At 35.7% G+C, this 19,679-nt stretch overlaps 1 protein-coding gene across 5 annotated transcripts; it reads right to left on the reverse strand.

Annotated features, from left to right (window-relative positions):
- Positions 1-6,594: 6,594 nt before the first annotated feature.
- On the reverse strand, positions 6,595-17,932 carry LOC132266906 (filament-like plant protein 7). Of its 5 annotated transcripts, none has more exons than XM_059767922.1 (7): positions 17,780-17,932; positions 17,604-17,658; positions 15,743-15,848; positions 10,554-10,692; positions 8,161-10,360; positions 8,005-8,065; positions 6,595-7,341 (listed from the first exon to the last, which is right to left on the reverse strand). In XM_059767922.1, the coding sequence occupies exons 3-7, from the start codon at positions 15,836-15,838 to the stop codon at positions 6,853-6,855; spliced, it is 2,985 nt and encodes a 994-aa protein (XP_059623905.1). In that variant the 5' UTR covers positions 15,839-15,848; positions 17,604-17,658; positions 17,780-17,932; the 3' UTR covers positions 6,595-6,852. The 5 variants fall into 5 exon arrangements, with proteins under 5 accessions (XP_059623905.1, XP_059623903.1, XP_059623904.1 ...); XM_059767920.1 differs by having other exon boundaries at positions 10,554-10,698; XM_059767921.1 differs by having other exon boundaries at positions 10,554-10,698; positions 15,743-15,851.
- Between the last annotated feature and the right edge of the window lie 1,747 nt (positions 17,933-19,679).

The following is a 19,679-nucleotide window of genomic DNA, read 5'->3' on the forward strand; positions in this document are numbered from 1 at the left end:
GAGTCCCCTAACCCATCCAAGCGAAGCACGGATGAACAACGCAAAGGGAAATCGCAAGCTTAGTTCTCGGTAACATTAGTGGCCGGAGTTTTGTTGATTTCTCAATTTGCCAGTATCCTTTTCGATCTACTGTTACAAGTATCAGACGACTATAAGTTGATCGAAGTAGAGAAGCCATGAACACTGGGAGGATGGCAGATCTACGATGGAAGAGTTAACAACAGGGAGTGGTCACAACTCCATACATTGATGGGTCTTTGGGCTTAATGGAAGGAGTCTTCTGGCAAGGATTCTAGTCAGCGGTGAGCAAAGATTATGACGAGGGCTGGTGATGCACGATCTGTGACGATTGTAAGAGGTCGCAATTCCGGCAAGCACGAAGCAGTGATGAATGGCGCAACAAGAAGCCGCAGTTTCGTCGAGCAATGTGTGAAACGGCGAGGAAGCGGCAAGCTGAACCAGTGAGGATGCGGCTCAAGAGTGAGCCGGCGAGAAGTGGGTTTGATCGGCAGTGAAGAGGATGGCGAGCACTGTCTAAACAGCGCTTGCTGGCGAGGACAAACCGTAGGCATGTAGGACTTACTGGTGGGCATGGAACGGAGGTGTGCTTGGTGATGACAGAGGACTGAAACGGCGGCGACTCAGCCACCGCTAAGGACGGCGTGATGGGCTTTTCGATTTCTTGCTTGTACTGGGTTTTCGTTAAGGAAGATGACTAAGGTAAAGACCGTAAAGGATGATGTTGATTATAGTTGGTGGTGATGTGGTCAGTGAAGGAGATAGATTGCACAATCGGGCAGTTGTATACCGAAGCTATGGGCGACGGAGGTTCTGGCGAAGGGAAGGAGAGAGGAGGCGTCGGGGTGGTTTGGAGGAATCTAGAGAGAGAAGGGGTAAGAAGGAGGTAGGGTTATTATTGTCTTTTTAAATTTTTGCCTAGTCACGCCGTTAGATTTGGGATGGCCAATTAATGTTTTGCAAGTAATGAAATAGTTTAGGGGGTCAAGTGTTGTTTCAATAGTTGAGAGAGGTTTTTTGAGAAAGAAAAGATAGTTGAGAGGGATTTAATGCACTTAATTCTTTTCTATATTTAGTGAAGGAAGGTTCTAAAATTCTTTTTCTAGGAGCATAGTTTGCAATCGCGGTATAGGTGATATGGCCGATTCTTCAATGTGAAACGGTATCGAATCCTTAAAACAAATTTATTCGTCGGATTAGAAGAGTCTAATTTAAAATAAAATAAAATATATAGGTGATATGGCCGATTCTTCAATGTGAAACGGTATCGAATCCTTAAAACAAATTTATCCGTTCGATACGATTAGAAGGGTCTAATTTAAAATAAAATAAAATATTTTTCTTAAATCATTAAATCCTTCACATTTTCTTGATGAAAAAAAAGGGGATAATTTGGTATAGATACAATTAAAAAATTATTGTATGTTTTGTTAAATTTCATATATTTCAACAAATGAGAAGGGGAGTGTGTAACGGATGAACCTTTATCTATTTATTCAAAAGGTCAAGCTGTTATTGGGTAATGCTGCATACCTACATATTTATATCTAGTCACTTTTCCATCTCAATCTAATGCGAGACAAATGACCCTTATTACACATTGTCATTATGATTTATCCGATAATACTATAATAAATAGTAAGTTATTATAATGTGGTATTTGATGGAAGGAGTTTCAAACTTGAACAATGCTATGCATATACCAGCAAATTATCATTTTTCCTCAAATATTGTTACAGAACTGAAGATTCTAAAATTCGCCTCACAAGAGAAGTTATAAGTGCCTAATTTCAAATAGTTGAAATTTGTTTATACTTTCAGACTTCTTAAATCTGTTTTTAATAGAATTGATCCAAACATGTTGGTAATGTATTACAAATTTTTGGTACCAATTTGTAAAAAGAACGCACAAAATTTTATCTTTATTAATTATTTATTTTTTAATTAAGGAAATATATATACTTGACATCATATACAGACACACAAACAACAACAATAAATTAAAGTAAAAAACAAACAACGACAATAAAAATCAAAAAATATTTTCGACTTGTAACGAAGGAAGAATCTCAAGTAGTGGATTGAACAATCATTACAATCAGCCAAACATACATTATAACATATTATCATCATATAAAAGTTGTTTGGCTTCACACATGATTTGTCTCTCATACTTTTTTCTTTTACGTGCAAGAGTACATTTTTGAAAATTATAAAATTAAATGTCAAATTATTTTTGAAGAATAATTGGTTATAAAAGCATCTAGAGTGCAAAAATGAAGTGTAATTTTTTTTTTTTTTTTTTTTTTTTTTTTTACAATTAAAAGGCTCAAATTACCTTAAATACAGGGGCGGAGCCAGGATTTTAGTTCAGATGGGGCACAATGCACTTGTTAAATTTTTTTTTTAATAATAAATATGACAATATAATTTTTTTTAAATCAAAAAGACAAATAAGAAAAAAATAGTTGTAAATTAATATGCTAAATAAATACCGTAAAAAAAATATAGTTACAAATATAAGAATCAAAAAATTAATTAATAATATTTTAAATAAATACAATCACAAATGTCATCGATAAAAAGAAATAAGTTTAAAAAAATAGAAAAATACATAATTATACATAAGCGAAAAAAGAATTTTTTTGAAAAAGGAAACAAAAATTAAAAAAGGAAAAATATATTGTTTATTTGAAGAAAGAATATATGTAATTTTTTTTTCTTTCTAAAAGGAAATTAAAAGAATTGAAAAATTTGAGGGGGGCATTATTTAAAATTACCATGTAAGTACATATATATGCCAAAAATATGTACCTATATATAGTAGGTTGGAGCAAAGTGAGAGGGGCACGTGCCCTCTCTAGGTCTTGATTGGCTCCGCCCTGTTTAAATACATGGTCTATATTACAAATACACATATCCTACTAATTGTAGAATATATTTATTGCAGTTGTGATAACAATAATTGATAAATTTATATGCATATGCTGTGGCAGTTACATAAATGATAGTACCAGAACGGTGATGGAAACACTAGTGTTTCGTGGGTTGTGAGCCTGTGATAGTGGTAGTGTAGAAAAAGAGATAACAATAAATGGTAAGAATGTCAATAATAAATTTGGTGCTGGGCCTGGAACCCGTAAATCATCCATTGGACCTTAGACGTTAATAAGTCACATAATTATTTTCAACAATTATTAGTTTTACCTTTCTAACACTTTCAAGGAGCACACGCGCCTATGCTTCAATTCTTATTTTGTGTAACTTGAATTTTACTGTTTTCGCATTCTCGCTCTCAAATTCATTCTTGTTCCTTTTCTCGCTCTATGTGACTTAGGTCTTCCATGTTATCCAGAGTCAAATAAATGATGAAAATGAACCTTATTTATCTTTTATTATTTTATTGATTAATTATATTAACAAATGAGCTTAATTATAACTCAGTATTTGAGTCTTGACCTTTTTAAAATGTCCACTTCAAGTTAGGTCAATTTAGGCAAAATGTATTTTTATTATATGAATTTTTGAGTCTCGGATTCAATCTTTGTTACGTGCCATTCTTGACTAATTGGATCATGTACTGTTTACAAGTGAATATGTAACATTATTTAATAATTTTAATTTTTGGGTTAACAAATAAGCATTACGGTAGGAATGGCAATTTGCCCAGTGGGGAATGGTTTTACCCACCCCCCTTGTCCTATTTATAGCGATTTTGAGGGACTGATATGATTTTTATTAATGAAAACTCGCACTAGTTTGGAGTGTGGGTGGGGGAGGTCACCCCACCCCGCCTTGTATAGGTAGATAAATTACTAAATTACCTTTATTTTATCAGTATATATAGTTAACTCTAGAAACCCTAAGTCACATTCACTCACTTTCGCAGTTGTTCTAAAGAACAACATAGCTTTATGAACTAAGAACGCTTATACCCTTGAATTTATATTAAATTATTGATTGTCCTTTTTTTTTAATAATTTTTTTCAATAATTATATAATTTTATTTGAGAAAAATAAATTAAAATGGAGGAGAAATTAGGAAATTGAACAGGGCGGATGCCCGCAAAGTTAAAAAAAATTAAATGAGGCAGGAATAGGGTGGGTTAAAAAAAATTAAATGAGGCAGGAATAGGGTGGAAAGGCTCCCTGTTTAGGCAATTTTGAGTGAAAATAAAACGAGAGTTCTTAAACAATTACAGAAATGAGAGAGGATACATTCGTCCAAAACTGTCGTAGTTGTCATTCCTATGTCATACTATTACACTATGGCATTATAATGTTTTATCATAGTTTAAATTTTCTTTTTCTTTTTTTTTTGGAATAATGTAAAGTAAGAAAAATGAATTTCACTTTTAAAAAAATAATAATAATAAAATAAAATTATAGAGTTAATTAATGATACTTGTATTAATTAGATTGTCTTAGGTCGCAATTTGTATTTACATGGGCGTGGATGTAGAGAATATTTACCTTTGGTCAAAGAATCAGACATTTCGCTATCCAAACCTTTCACTGGTCTCATCCGATTCCGACCCAAACGTCACCTTTTTTTAGACACAAATTATGTTGCAAATATTTATCAATATCTTTCTCATCATGAAAACTACGTCGCACCATTACTTGTCACTATCCCATTGGCCTAAAAGATATCGAATCCAATCTTTTTCTAAGATGTGGACGGGACCACCAGAGTATCAACGTCTCCATCCCATCAGACGTCACACACACATCCAGCTAAAAAAAAACTCGAACACACACGGCAAGCAAACAGCCCCTTAAAGTTTCCAGCTTTTTGGATAATGGACGTGACAGGATTGAAAAGATAAGTGCCTCGAGATGTGAACTTCGTGGACCACTTTTTAGACAGATCAGACGGTCCACGATTGTTTGAGTGGTCAAACAGTGATTTGATTGCCATTTTGATTTGATTTGGGGGTGGTGAAACTTGGAAATTTGTCTGTTCCCTATGGGGTAGGTGTGACGTGTCAAATCTTTATTCGTGCTTGTTTGTGGGGCTTATTTTGGAAGTTTTAGGTGATGTTTGTATAGGGGTAATCAAGGGAATCCAACGGCTTGGATATAAGGTAGACGTACACTCGAGCACCACCACTCAACTTTCTTGCAGTAAAAGATAATAAATTGGCTATTTAACTCATAAATTTACAATTTTGGATATGATGGTAAAACAAAGTATGTGAGTTAATTATGAGTGCTGTGATTTTTATGCTGAATTAATTAATAGACAATATTTATGTCCACTAGTGAATTAATAGGCAATATTTATGTCCACTAGTGAGGATTAATAACATACTCAACGTTGACGTAAATCAATAATAAACGAACACATCAATTTAAACTTAATTTTGAATTTTTATATATTTAAATATATGATTAACTATGACAGCTAATATTGGTGCTCTACTCGTATCCTCTATCGCTCCACTCTTCTATTTTTTAAAAATATAATTACAAAAACATCCTTCCATCCTACTAAACTTGATTCTTACATTTTCAATACCATAATTGTCCTCCAGTTACTTAACTCTATGAATCGAATTTCTTCATTCCAGAGAAAAAAACGAGTACAATAATCTTTGTGCACGAATGATTCAAATGCAAAACATCTATAAGAACACACAAAACAACACAATTATCTCTCCTCTATTTTAAGTTCTTATATATACAGTAACAAGAAAATAAAAGAAACATTAATTTTTTGTTCTGTGAAATTAGTGTTAGAAAATGAATAAATGAAAGAAAATTATTCTTTTATTAATGAAATTTTAATTCTTAAAAAAATGTTGTAAAAACTTAGATTAGGATCCTATCCATTAATATATTTTTTTCCTCTCAAATACTCATTGATGCACAATTCCTTGGTTCGCAATAAGGCATATAAGTTGAGGTTTCAGCGAACAACATTGTCTTATTTGAAAAAAATCAAAAATAAAAATTAATCGATAAAAAAAGTCCTAGAAATTTTTCATTTTATGCACTTTTGATTTATGTTCATAACCTAAATAAACCCCGAATGAAACAAAATGGAACTGTGCATTTTAAAGAAATTAATAATAAATATAATTTAAAAAGTGGGAAAATAAAAGAAAAGAAATGAGAAAAACCTCCAAACAATCTCATATGACCTGGATTCAACCACAACCCAGACAAACCCTTTAACAACAAAAAGTTCTTTGTTTGAGGCTGGCCGAGGCAGCTATTGGTCCACAGATCAAGCCCAACAGCCCAAGTCGATCATTAGAGAAAAAACACAAATTATACCACAAAATGCGTTTCCATGCAGTTTTATTTAGATTTTTGTCTAATCATTTCTCGTAAAAATAAAATAACTAAAAACAAAAATTTATTAGGAATTTTTTGCATAAGTTAAAAATAAATAAAATCAGTAGACAACTACATCAAACCCTTTTCTTTTCTTTTTCTTTTTTCTCTCTGACCTTTAAGCATAGGTTGAAGGTTCAAGTCTAAAAGGTTTTTTTTTTTTTTTTTTTATTTTTTTATATTTTTATATATATATATATATATATAAAAAAAATTGGTGGAACTCCATCCATATAAACGTGAAAATGGCCTTTCCATTCAAAACTAAATTAAATTCTCAACGGTTTTTATCACAATTATATATACAGTAGCAGCACACACAAAACAACACAATTCTCTCCTCTATGAAAGATCAAACCAAATCATATTATTTCCCACTCCAAAGTGTGTCACAACTCGAACAATCACAGTCACCACAACAAAATCCTGCATGCCAAGCTTATTTTCACTTTACTGAATTCCTTTTACATGGGCCGATCCTTCTCTTGCTATTTACCTTTCTTCCTTTCTACACAAAAGCTTCTTCAAAAATCCCCTACCTCCCTTTTTCTTGCGAGACACAATAGCCAAAGAACCAAACAAATCTTCATTGCCATGGCCTTTAATCCCGTTCGAATTAGGAATTGTTTCTGGAGGATCCGTTGTTGCACTGGGTAGGAAGGTGGAAAACGAATTCCCATCTTGGAGACTGGGGGATTTTACGGGGTCTGAAATGCAAATAACTTCCTTGGTCATGGGAGATTTTAGGTATCCGGATTCAGCATTATCCTCGGCCAGCATTTTATCTAGTAGAGAGTTCCGCCGGCTGATGCCCTTCTTGGGGGTGGCCGCGGTGGTGGTAGTCTCAGTGGGGCTAGAGATGACCTTGTCAAGGAAGGCAGCATCATTCGGTGAAGCCAACGCCTTCAACTGCTTTCCCAGTTTTAGAATATTTTCTTGACATTCCGCCAACTTTTCTGATGCTGCAGTGATCTCCCAATCCTACAAGGTTGGTGAACAGTTCCCAGTTCAAGTGGTAAGCGTAAATTTTTTTTGACAGCACTTACACTTAACTGATGTGAAAATTTAGAATTTACATGCCAATAATGGTTAGAATATGCTGTACAATTTTCACCCAGTCACTTACCTAAATTATATATATATATATATATATATATATATATATATAAAGAGTCCAAATATATGACTTCTTTACTTTCATCTTTCTTTACAAAATGAAGAGTTCTTCATTTTCACCTATTCTTGCACCATTGACAAGAATAGAAGCGTTCATCAACAAAAAAAATGAAATAGAACTATGTTTCTCTCTCAATAACATTTGCTACAGAAAGAAATTCTATTCTCAAGTTTTTTTCTTTTCTTTTTTCTTGCTTTTCTTTAAGGCCTTTATAGGCAATCTGTTTGTTTCTTACTATTGGATTTCTAACATTTTCACAAGCAAAGCTTTATCTATACCTGAGAAAAATGAAAGCTATTTTAAACATATCCTGTGTCATTTGCGGTAAGTGCAAAATTATACAATAACTAATAAAGGATCTCGAGCAAGTGTGGACAATGCTACATTTATTATCAATATACCAGAATATTATACTATACTAGTACTCATTCTATGCATATGATTAAAAATTAAGGATAGGAACTTACAGTTCTTAATTGCTTTTCTTCTCGATCCATATCATTCTTTGAGATTTCTTTCTTTGTCACACTGAAAATGAAACGTGTCAGACTACTGATACCTCTGAACAATGCAAATGTAAGGTGCTTTTTCCACAAGCATGAAAGCAGAAAAACTTTACGTACCTTTCCAGCTGGAGTTGTAGGTCAAGACATGTAGCCTTCAATTCTTCAGAACATTTATTTTCATTCAGCAGTTCTGTTTCTAGAGACAAAAATTTCTGGCTGGCCTCGTCCAATTCAGCTCTTGCAACAGCAAGCTGTGTATCAAGGTCTTTGTTCACCAGCTTATGACACTCAATTTGATCCTCAATTGTCACCTTTGATTTCTCTAAAGTTTCTAACTCGGTTCGCAAGCTTTCAATAGTTTTTTCTAATTCTCGGAGTTGCATTGCCAATGCTTCGCTCTTATCAATCTCTGACTGCAGTCTCCCTTCCAGGTCCTCCTTTGCAGATTCCATATTGGCCAACTGATCTTTTAATCTTTTGCTATCTTCCATCACATCAGGCTGAAGTTCTTCCAATTGGAACAGACAGTTATGGTGCGAAGCAGAAACAATGGGCAGATACGACAACTCTTCTTTGGGAAAACGTAATTTATCTGCATCTGAAAATTGACTAATCATTCCACCTTCTATCTCACTCTCACTACGTGTTTCATCCCAATCAAAGTGCTTTTTGATTTCATCCTTCATGCTTGAAACATCTTGAATGGAAAAGCAGTGATTCATAATCCAGTCCAAAGCAGAAGTTAAATTTTCAGCAAAATTTTCCACCTGTGTCTTTCCAGTTGACAAATCCTTACAAGTTTGAACAAATTGCTGTAAAACGGTGCCAAGTTCCGAAGTTTTCCATTGGAAAACACGAACCGTGTAGCCTGTAGGTGCTTCTAAATTCTTGCAAGGGAAAAAGTTACCATCCTTCCCAGACAAGGTTTCTAGGGAACCATAGTCTGGAGATGGTAAGCTGATCCCTTCAATAAGCTCAATTATTTTACATATTGAATTAGTCAAATTTGTCTTCTTTTCTGGTGAGATATCTTCACTGATTACTTTGTCAAATGAATTCATCGATAGAGAGTTATCTGGAGGTTTTGTAGAGCAACCCCCACCTGACTGAGTTTCCAAGGTACCAACAATCTCACTACCTTCATCTGAAGTAAGATGAGAACTTCCAACTGGCTTATCCACAGATACTGTTGCTAATTTTTCCATCTCAACAAAGTCATCCATCAGATTTATGTCTGAAACTCCAGCAGTCTTGCGCGATGGTGTCCCTGTTTGTTTTCCATTTCTGAAATGCTCCAATTCTGAAATCAAAGCAGAAGCCCATGATTCAGCACAACTAACTTTGTCATCGCTGCCCATGTCAGACATTGATGCAAAAGAGATTTCTTGTTGTGTTGGTAGACTTCTTGCTGCTTCCGTAATTGTTGGACCTTTAGATGTTTCTTCAAGCTGCGCCTCAACTTGCGACAATCTGGAAGTCGCACGAGCATACATGATCCCAGACAATTGGAGCTCATTCGTTTTCTTATTTAGGGTTTCTTTGAGATTTCTGTTTTCCTCTTCCATGGCAAATATTTGCCCGGTCAAAAAATTGATTCTTTTGCTGAGAGTATCAGGGTCATTGTCAGAAAAGTCCATTGAAGCAGTTGGAGAAGGAGACTTTCTCCTCCTCGTTTCAGCTGGATCTCTGCTCAGCAGTTCAACTTCATTCTTCATTTTTAACAGAGCAGCCGGACCTGGCAACCGCTTTCGCACAAGGACACGCAACCTCTGACATTCCGATTCCAATTTTGCAATTTTCTTCACACTTTCCAAGTGCTGCTTGTGTGCTACATCAGCTGTTCGACGATTAAATTCTCTCTCCTCATTCCGAATCTCAAGTTCCTTCTCAAGCACCCTAACCTCATATTTAAGAGAAGCATTCTCTTTTTCTGTAGATTCTGATCTAGTCATCAGGGCATTAAAATCTGCTTCTGCCTGAGTTCTCTGAACATTTAAATTGTCGATCATTTTTTCCTTTGCTGTAAGAGCATTGCTGAGCTGACTATTTTGAGCACCTAATTTGGCAAGTTGGTTAGTGGTCTCCGCTAACTTTTGCTCTAAAACAAGACTCCTTTTTTCAAATTCTTTTGATGTCTTCATCACAGCATCATGAATCCTTTGCTCCTGTTCTTCTCGAACAAAACGTAACTGCTGCATACATTCACTCAGGGCTGCATCCATATGGGTTAATCTTGCTTCACCAGCTACTCTCTGATGTAAAACTTCATCAAATTCTTGCTTCAATGATATTGCTTCTCCTTCTGCTCTCTCCCAGCCTGTACAATTTCATTGTTAAAATGGACACTTACAACCTTTTTTTTCATCTCTCATTAACAGTAAACTTGTCAAACTAGTAGATAGAATTTTGACAGGCAACATGTGATGACGGTAAAATTGGAACACCAAACCATGTGAAAAAGGGTGCGAGAATGGGAGTATGTAATGCACTGTAAGGTCATAGTTAATCACCTGCAAGAGCTTCCTGTGCCATTTGAGCATGTTTTCTTACAAGATCATCTTTGGCTTTACAGTCAGAGAGGGCTAGAGAAAGCTTGTCATTTGAAATTTTCAGCTCTCTCTCCAGTTCTGCTTTTTCTGTCAGATCTCTCTGTATCTAAAGAAGCAATATATTAGCCAATACCTAAAGTATATAAACTGATTCTTGGATTAAGTTCATAACCAACTTTAGCCAGTCATCATTAATCAGCCCAAATGGGCATACTCATTAATGCAGATATATCTTGGTGATAAAACATAGGTTCATAATTTCTTCGCTCACTTATTGGACAAGTCTATCTAATGTTCAGAAGTAGCTTTTTGATGCCATAACATCAACTTTTGATCGTCATTTCCTTTGATTCAACTATACAAGGACCTTGATTTTGTAAACAGGTGATAAAGAATATTTTATAGGGTCTTTGAATAGAAGACTTGCTGACCAAATCAAATTTGCCAGGCAAGTTGTTCAATTTGAACAGTTTTAGTGGTAAATTACTCGGTATGCTATAATTGTAAACATAGCTTCAAACACTCCTAAGCCTTTGGACTTGCTTTTTAGACGGTAACTTTGTTGTTCCCAAATATTTTGGATAAGAAAGATAACCTTCAAAGTATAGAATAAACGATGCAACAAAGCCAAAAGACTGTGAGCATTAGTGTCCTAAGCAACATAGTTAAACCCACTGTGGTCAATCCACTGTCTGACCAATCCCACAGTTTTCCTATTCAACATCTCCAAGTCTTTGGCACTTTTATCAGCGGGCTTGGCATATTCACCCTCAATAAGGTCATATAAATCCTTCATAGTAAAGGATATCCATCATTCTAGGTTTTCAAATCCCATAGTTTGAAGCCGTCAATTTAATCATAGCAATGTTATAAGTTTCCTCCATCCCTGCCTGAAAAATATATCATCATCCAACCTCGCTCTAATACCACCACTTGTTGGTCCCAAAAAATTTGGCTAAGAAAAAATAACCAATGTATAAAATAAAATATGCAACAAAAACCACAAGACATCAAAAAATTTACGTGGAAAACCCTCCAGTGTAGCGGGAAAAAACCATGGGCCAAATCGACAATAATTCCACTAATAAAAATAATTAGTGCAATGTTACTCTCAAGTTTTTATCCCAAACTTGAAAAATCAATGATCACTGGGTATGAACGCCTGGCCTTCCTAGATGAGTATTCAGGTTATAATCAAATCCCCATGCATCCGGACAACGAGGAGAAGACATATTTCCTGACAGGACGAAGGATTTATTACTACAAAGTGATGCCGTTCGGACTGAAGAATGCAAGAGCCACGTACCAGAGGCTGGTCAACAAAGTTTTAAAGACCAAATGAGCAAAACCATGGAGGCATACATCGATGACATGGTGGTAAAAAGTAAGAGAAAAGGAGTCCACCTCATACACCTGCAAGAAGTGTTCGACACATTGCGAGAGCACGGCATGGGGCTCAACCCCTCTAAATGTTCGTTTGGTGTTGGCTCCGGACAATTCTTGGGGCACATTGTCAATAGCCAGGGGAACGAGGTAAGTTCAACCCAAGCCGAAGCGTTAGTGCAAAGTGAAGAGCCAAGAACTCTCAAAGAAGTCCAGACTCTCATGGGAAGAATAGCCACACTTAGTAGATTCATCTCGAGGCTGTCAGATCACTGCAAGCCGTTCTTCGACACAATAAGAAGTAATAGATGACAAACCTGGGGCAGTGAACAGCAACAAGCGTTGTTTAGACTAAAGGAATACATGCAAAGTCCACCAATCCTCTCCACCCCAAATCAAGACGAACGACTGTATCTTTACCTCGCGGTGTCAAATTCTGTAACAAGCGCCGCCCTGGTTAGAAAGGAAGAAGGGAAGCCATACCCCGTATTTTACACAAGCAAAACAATGGTTGATCCCAAGAAAAGATATTCAAAAGCAAAACGAGTTATACTAGTACTGGTGCATGCCAAAAGGAAGCTCCGGCAGTATTTCGAGTCTCATCTGATTGTTGTTCCCACCACTTATCTAATCAGAGTCATCCTGCACAAGCCCGACCTGTCAGGTCGAATCACCAAATGGGCAATCGAATTGAGTTCATTCGACATTCCATACGAACCTTAAACGGCCTAAAAGGGCCAAGCTGTAGCCGATTTCCTGCTGGAATGTGAGGCAAAAGATGAAGAAGAGGTCTTGGAGGAACCGCCATGGAAGCTTTATGTTGACGGCTCATCTAACTAGATAGGGGTAGGCGTAGGAGTTAAACTGCAGACTCCCGAGGGCACAAACCTGCACCAGGCAATTAAGCTTTAATTTGAGGCAACGATCAACGAGGCACAGTATGAGGCACTACTGGCAGGACTGAGACTCGCCAAGGAGCTCAGAATTAAGAGTCTGTACGTTTTCAGCATCTCACAACTGATCGTGAAGCAAGTGATGGGGGAGTATAGCAACAAGATAGCACAATGGAGGCCTACCGTTCTACTGTCGAAAGAGAGGTGAAAGGATTCGACCAGATCAGATTCACACGGATACCTAAAGAAGAGAACTGTGAGCAGGGAAGGAGCCATAATTTTTGTTCAGGGGGGGCACATTGTACACTAAATACATATAAATTAATATTTATGGAGTATATATACAAAAAGAGAAATAGGTGGATAAATATAGATAGAGATTGATATTTTTGGAATGAGGTAAATTAATAAATTACATATATAGAATATAATGAAACAATTTAAGAAAAAAAATTTAAGGAAACATATAGAGTATACAAGGGAAGGAGAAATTTGAGGGGGGGCACTTTTACACATTTTTAAAAAATATATGCCTACTATAGGAAAATATATACATATATATAATAAGGAAAGGAAAAAATCCAGGAGGGGCACGTGCCCCCCCGGTCCTATATTGGCTCCATCCCTGACTGTGAGGCTGATAGGCTTGCTTGTAACGCATCCAGTTCAGGCGAAACATTGACAAGGGTGATATAGGTAGACATGTTGTACCACTCGTCCATCCTTAAAATGTCCTTCAGCCCTGATCATCTGCAAGTATGCGTAATACCGTATGAGCCTAGCTGGATCGATCCGATCATGTCATACATAAGGGATGGTGTGCTGCCAGAACCAAGGGATAAAGTGAGGAAAATACGAACTAATGTAGCGAAGTATGCGATCCTTTACGACTAGCTTTATCGAAGATCCTTTTCAAGCCCTTACTTGAAGTGCATCACCCCATCAGAAGCCCGACAAGTCCTGCATACAATTCATGAAGGAGTGTGCGGTAATCATACAGGGGGCAGATCCTTAGCGCACAAAGCCTCATCCCAAGGCTACTTTTGGCCACATATGTCCCGAGATGCAGAAGTATATTCCAGAAGATGTGACAAATGCCAGAGGTTCAGGACACTAATCCACTAACCACCGGAAAACCTGCACGTAATGGCCAATCCATGGCTTTTCGCACAGTGAGGAATGGATGTGGTTGGTCTGCTACCAAAGGCAAGAGCACAAAACAAACATGTCCTACTTTCAACAAACTACTTCACCAAATAGGTAGAAGCATAACCCTATCCTAGCATAACACACACATAAGTGAGGCACTCCATATGGAACAACATAATTTGCCAGTTTGGGGTTCCTAGATCGATCGTCATGGACAATGGTAAGAATCTGGACAACAAACATGTGAGGAAGTTGTTCCTTTGCTCCTTGTGTCACCACTTAGTATATTACCCACAAAGGCACAACACAAAACTATTTTAGTTTACTTAGGTATCCACGCCTATCAAGGCAAAACCAACACACCACCCAGTGCACCACGTACACACCTAGGCACCAAACCATGCACAACTCTATGCCTACCATTTTTTTTTTTTTTACTTTTGAGATTTTGTGATAAGGAATTACCCCCATTTCAATTGTTCGCCCAATAATATGTGGATTTATATCATAGTTTCAACAAAGCAGGTTAGGGCTACAAATGAACCGAGTTGTTCATGAATAGCTGGGGCTTGGCTTCTTTAAGGCTCGGCTCGAGCCTGTTTGTTAAGAAAACGAACTCAGCTCGAGTTTGATTTATAGGTTCATTTAGTAAACAAGTAGATCCTAAATAGTATTGGGCTTGGCTCGTGTAGACTCATGAACATAAGTTCGAGTAGGCTCGTATAGGTTCGTACACATAGGCTCGTATAGGGCTTGTGAACACGTTCATAAACATAGGCTTGTGTAGGTTGTATAAATTCATAAACAAGCCAAAACTATCTTGAACATGAGCTCAAATAGAGCCTAAACGACTTTTGTTATTAAAAAGCTGAGCCCGAGCTTTTCAAAATAATGACAAGTTAAGCCTAAGCTCAGTTTTCGAGCTCATCATGATCCCGAGCAAAACCCACAAACCAACGAGCGGGACCCAAACAGACTCAAGCTCTACTCGGTTCTTTCAGCCTTAGCTATCCACATTATCCTGTTACTTGTATTAAAATTTTGAAAGACTCTTATCAAAATGCTACTTTCATTTTTAAGAATACAAAGGGTAACCGTTACTTGTGTGAGATTCTAACTAATTCAGAAGATGGAGTAGAAGCCAAAGGTTACTTCCTGAGGAACATTTCAATAAAAGGTAGCTAAACTTAATTCAGTATAAGGGTCTGCTTGGTTTGTAACTCTAAAAACAGTTATCAGAAACTCTGAAATCAGACATTTTTATAAATGAGTTTTCAGAAAACAGTTTTCAAAAAACTGAACCAAGTAGAGTTTTTTGTACAGTTTTCTGTTTTCAATTTTTCTAGAACAGAAAACTGTTTTCATAGTTACAAACCAAGCAAGCCTTTAGATTTTTAATAGAACTCATTCATAAAATGTTAGTTATTGGAATTCCAATGAAATAAAGATAGCATCTCACCACAATAACAATCAATACAATGATGCAAAAACATAGATAGACATATACAATATATATTTAATATAATTGGACTTAAATACATGAATATGCATGTGAACTAGACCTATTACTATTATGATGAATTGTGGTAAAGTTTAATTCAATAAATTAGAAAATTACAGATGGCACAATATGTAAAAACAGGTACACTAATTTTACAACATAAGAAACAAAAACACATAAGGAAAAAAACAATAATAATAATCATCAAAGCATTCTTCATTTACCTCTTCTTTGTTTACTTTCATATTTACTTTGTCAGCTGTAACCAAGGCCTTTTCTGTAGGCTTTTTCTTCCAAAGCCATGTCTTGTGATCCATCATTGCATCAAGTCTTCTAGTTCAAAGGATATAGATAATTTAAATATGATGAAAAATTTGCAGAGTTTGACAGGATGAAAATTTTGCACAAAATTTGTTGTTGATTGTTATTGTACAAGAAAACATATCCAAGATTTAGGACCCATAAACAACAAATTATGTTGAAAATGAGAACTGCATTCTCATATTACTGAAGCCTCAAAAGAGCTTTCACCATAATTAACAGATCCAGACAACCTAAATCAACACTCTTTCGTATCAACTGTGTCTAGGGACTCAGACTACAAAAATAACTGAGCTGAATCGAGCTCAACTTGTTCATTTTTGGACTCAGCTTCGGGTCGCCTTGAATCTATGATGAGCTCAGAGTAACCAAGCTCAGTCTTGGCTTGCCAATGAGCTTGAGAAACATCCTATGAAATTCTTACTAGATTTTATTATTTTTATATATTAATCATATGTTAGTACTTACTTTATATTAAATGGTATGAAGCTACCAAGGGTTCAAGTTCTATTGGGGTATCTCCACTTAACTTTTTCAGAAGAAATACATTCAATTGTCCCTAAAAATCTCTCTCTCTCTCTCACTTTTTAGGGGTAATTGTGTCATTTGCTGAAAAAATTAGGTGCAGTACAATGGTAGTATTTGTAATTTTGTATTGTAGAGTGCAAATATCACATCCCCCATAATAATAATAATAATAATATATATTGTGCTTACAAGCCAAAAAGCCTACCTTACCATAACTCAAGCTCTACTAAATAATAATAGACGAACTCAAAGACTGTTTGCCAAGCGAGTTTACTAAATAACTAACACAAGCAACCGTTTAACGAGTCAAGCTCAAAGAGATTTATCATGAACAGCTTGGTTCCTTTGTAGTCCTATTGGGGACCGTCAAGTCATGCCAATTTCTGATCTTAGATAGGAAAATGAGAATCCTTTAACTCCAACGGTTAACCAAGGTATCATAAGGCATAAAACTTTAATACTCGAGATTTAGCTCTGACTTGACATTGTTTGGCCTAATGTTCAGTGTGATAGTGTCAGTAACAATTCCAGCCATATATTCTTATTAACAGCAGCACAATGCCATGGATCCAGTAGCCATATATTTTCTTTTTACTTACCGGACAAAAAATATATATATATTATTTTCCCCGGATCATGAGATATTTCAGCAAGCACAAAAGACAGGGAAGATCACATTCTTCAATTTATAGAATTCCTTTAAATTTGCAAAGAATCAAGGTTGTAGCCCAGTGGTACTTCCTTGCCTCTCAAAGTAGATGCCTCTCAAAGTAGATAGTCCAGGGTTCATGTCCAGTAGGTGGGTCAAGTGGGGGTGTGTATTTATTGTCAAGGTAAAAATAAATAATAAAATAAATAAATAATTTGCAAAGAAGCTTGAATCCATAAGGAAAATTAAGGAAACCCCAGTATAGATCATCAATCTCAATTCATCAATGAATATGCAAATTATAGGCAAAGACTCTGTTGATAGGAAAGGAACAAAATAATATCATCCTAAAGAACATTACCAGAATTAGTAAGAAGAATCATATCTAACTCAAAACTAAATATGACCTCATATATACCAGGTAAAAAAAAAACTAGGAAATTTTCTTGACAAAAAATAAAATTAAAGAAATCCAAAAATAGAAACTTTTATCATAAAACCTTAAAATTTAAGGAAACGTTGATTTATTCTCACACTATGAATAAACAGTTGAATCCCATTGATACAGTAACAGTTCAAAGTCTCACCTTTGATAGTTCAGCGCCAATCTCTCACTCCCATTGATCTTCAATGCAGAGAAAACTTCAATTCAAAAAAACAAAATCACCCCTTTTTAGAAAAACCAAGCAAATATTTACAAACAATGATTGTATTTATATACATATATATATATAAACACACAAATAAGAACTTTAGAACCTACCCAACAAGCATCTCCGGAGAAATGACTGGATGAGAGAGAATGTGAGACGAGACTGTATAAATATATACAACTATATGTGTTATATAGAGAGAGAGAGAGATAGAGAGAGAGTGAGTGAGGACGAAAGTCGTCAAGGCAGTGAAGTCAGTACGGCGGAGAGAGGAGAGAGAGAGAGAGGCGCTTAAAGGAGGTGTCGGGGTAAATCTGACACGTACGCGCGAGTGATGGGACTTTTGTAAAAGTTTCGCGGTTGCTTTGATCAGACGGTTCGGAAGAGCTAATGTCAGCATCAATTTATTCATCATGATTCATATGTGTCTATGTGTACTAGTATGTATATAACGTTGGAGACTGGTAACGGTTGTAAATTAATATCTAGTGTCTATGGAACTCGGATCCTTTTAATGTTCGGTTTGAACTTCGAAGTCATTTTTTAAATAAATGAATTGAGTTATAATTTTATTTGTAATCTCGTTTAGTAATTAAATAAGTTAATCTTGAATAATAGTGATTAGGCCCGTCAACATAAATTTGTGTAGATTTGTATATGTTCGTGAACTCATTAATAAATATAAACTTGAATAGCTTCATGAACATAAATTTGTCTAGGCTCGTACAATCTTGAACACGAGTTCAAATCAAGCCCAACCAACTTTTATTATTAAACTAGTTGATTCCAAATTTTTCAAAATAATGACGAGTTGAACTCGAACTTAATTTTTTTAATTCATCACGATTTTGAATTGAACCGACAAACCAAAGAGCGGAGTATAAATAGACTCAAACTTAGGTTGGCTGTTCATTTGTAACCCTAAATGAAAATAAGTGGGAGAATGAGTTGAACTGAGTCAAAAAAAAAAAAAAAAAAGACAACTAGATGCCACGTGTTTGAATAAGTAGATTAAATTTGTTTCTGATGGGCCAAATCATTACTATATATGTGTGTCAGTGTTGTTAGGGTTTCACACACACAATTGGCAAATATAACAGATAAAAAATCCCGCACAAACAAAAAACGAGATTTACGTGGTTTAGCAAATTGCCTAGTCCACGGACGAAGAACGACTAACTTTATTTCAAAAACTTGATTACACACTATTCTCTCTCTCTCTTTCTCAATCTCAACTCTCTTTTTTATCTCTACAATTTACCCTCTCTCAAACCCATATCTATTTATAGAGTTTTCAAACCCAAATCCTTATTGGACAAGTATTCCCCAACTTGCCTATAAAGAGTTACCATATCAATCCCAACTCTAAAATAGAAACTTTATGAAACACAATTTCCTTAACAAATTTCAACATTCCAAAATGGAAAAAATAAAACGAAATTATTTTCAATATTCCAAAACGGAAAAGGAAATTAATTTCTGTAGACAATTTTGAGCCACAAACCAAACAATCTCCACCTTGGCTCGAAATCGGTCTTCACACGCTCCTCTACAGCTCCACCTCGAATGAAGATCACTCCACATTGAACAAAGATTTCTCCACCTCAAATAAATCACTATGATGAAATTGAGAAACACTTTAACAATTTTCACATTTTCTCAAATTCATCACTCTTCTTCTTGTCGTTCTTCGCCGCACCACTATACTCATCTATTCTTAGCAAATTCTAAGCTCAAATAATTAAACATGGAATCTACTTTCGCATCACCAAATTAAACTCTTTTTGCTTTTGGAATAAAGGCCGGTACTCTTACAATTGTCAAGACTTCTTCCTTCTCTTGTTGTTCTTGATTCTTTATTCTAGTAGATCTCGAAACTGGCTTCCATTCCATCTTTGCAATTGCTCCACCTAACATAGTATTTCCCAACAGAATATATAGAATGTTGACCTTCCTTCCCAAAAGCATGACACGTGGCCCTCTTCTAATCTTCATTAATCCATTTTTCAC

The sequence above is a fragment of the Cornus florida genome, unplaced genomic scaffold, assembly GCF_030987335.1.
Source record: "Cornus florida cultivar Cherokee Brave unplaced genomic scaffold, ASM3098733v1 CherokeeBrave_3.0.0_Hap2_Chr07, whole genome shotgun sequence".
Taxonomy (NCBI): domain Eukaryota; kingdom Viridiplantae; phylum Streptophyta; class Magnoliopsida; order Cornales; family Cornaceae; genus Cornus; species Cornus florida.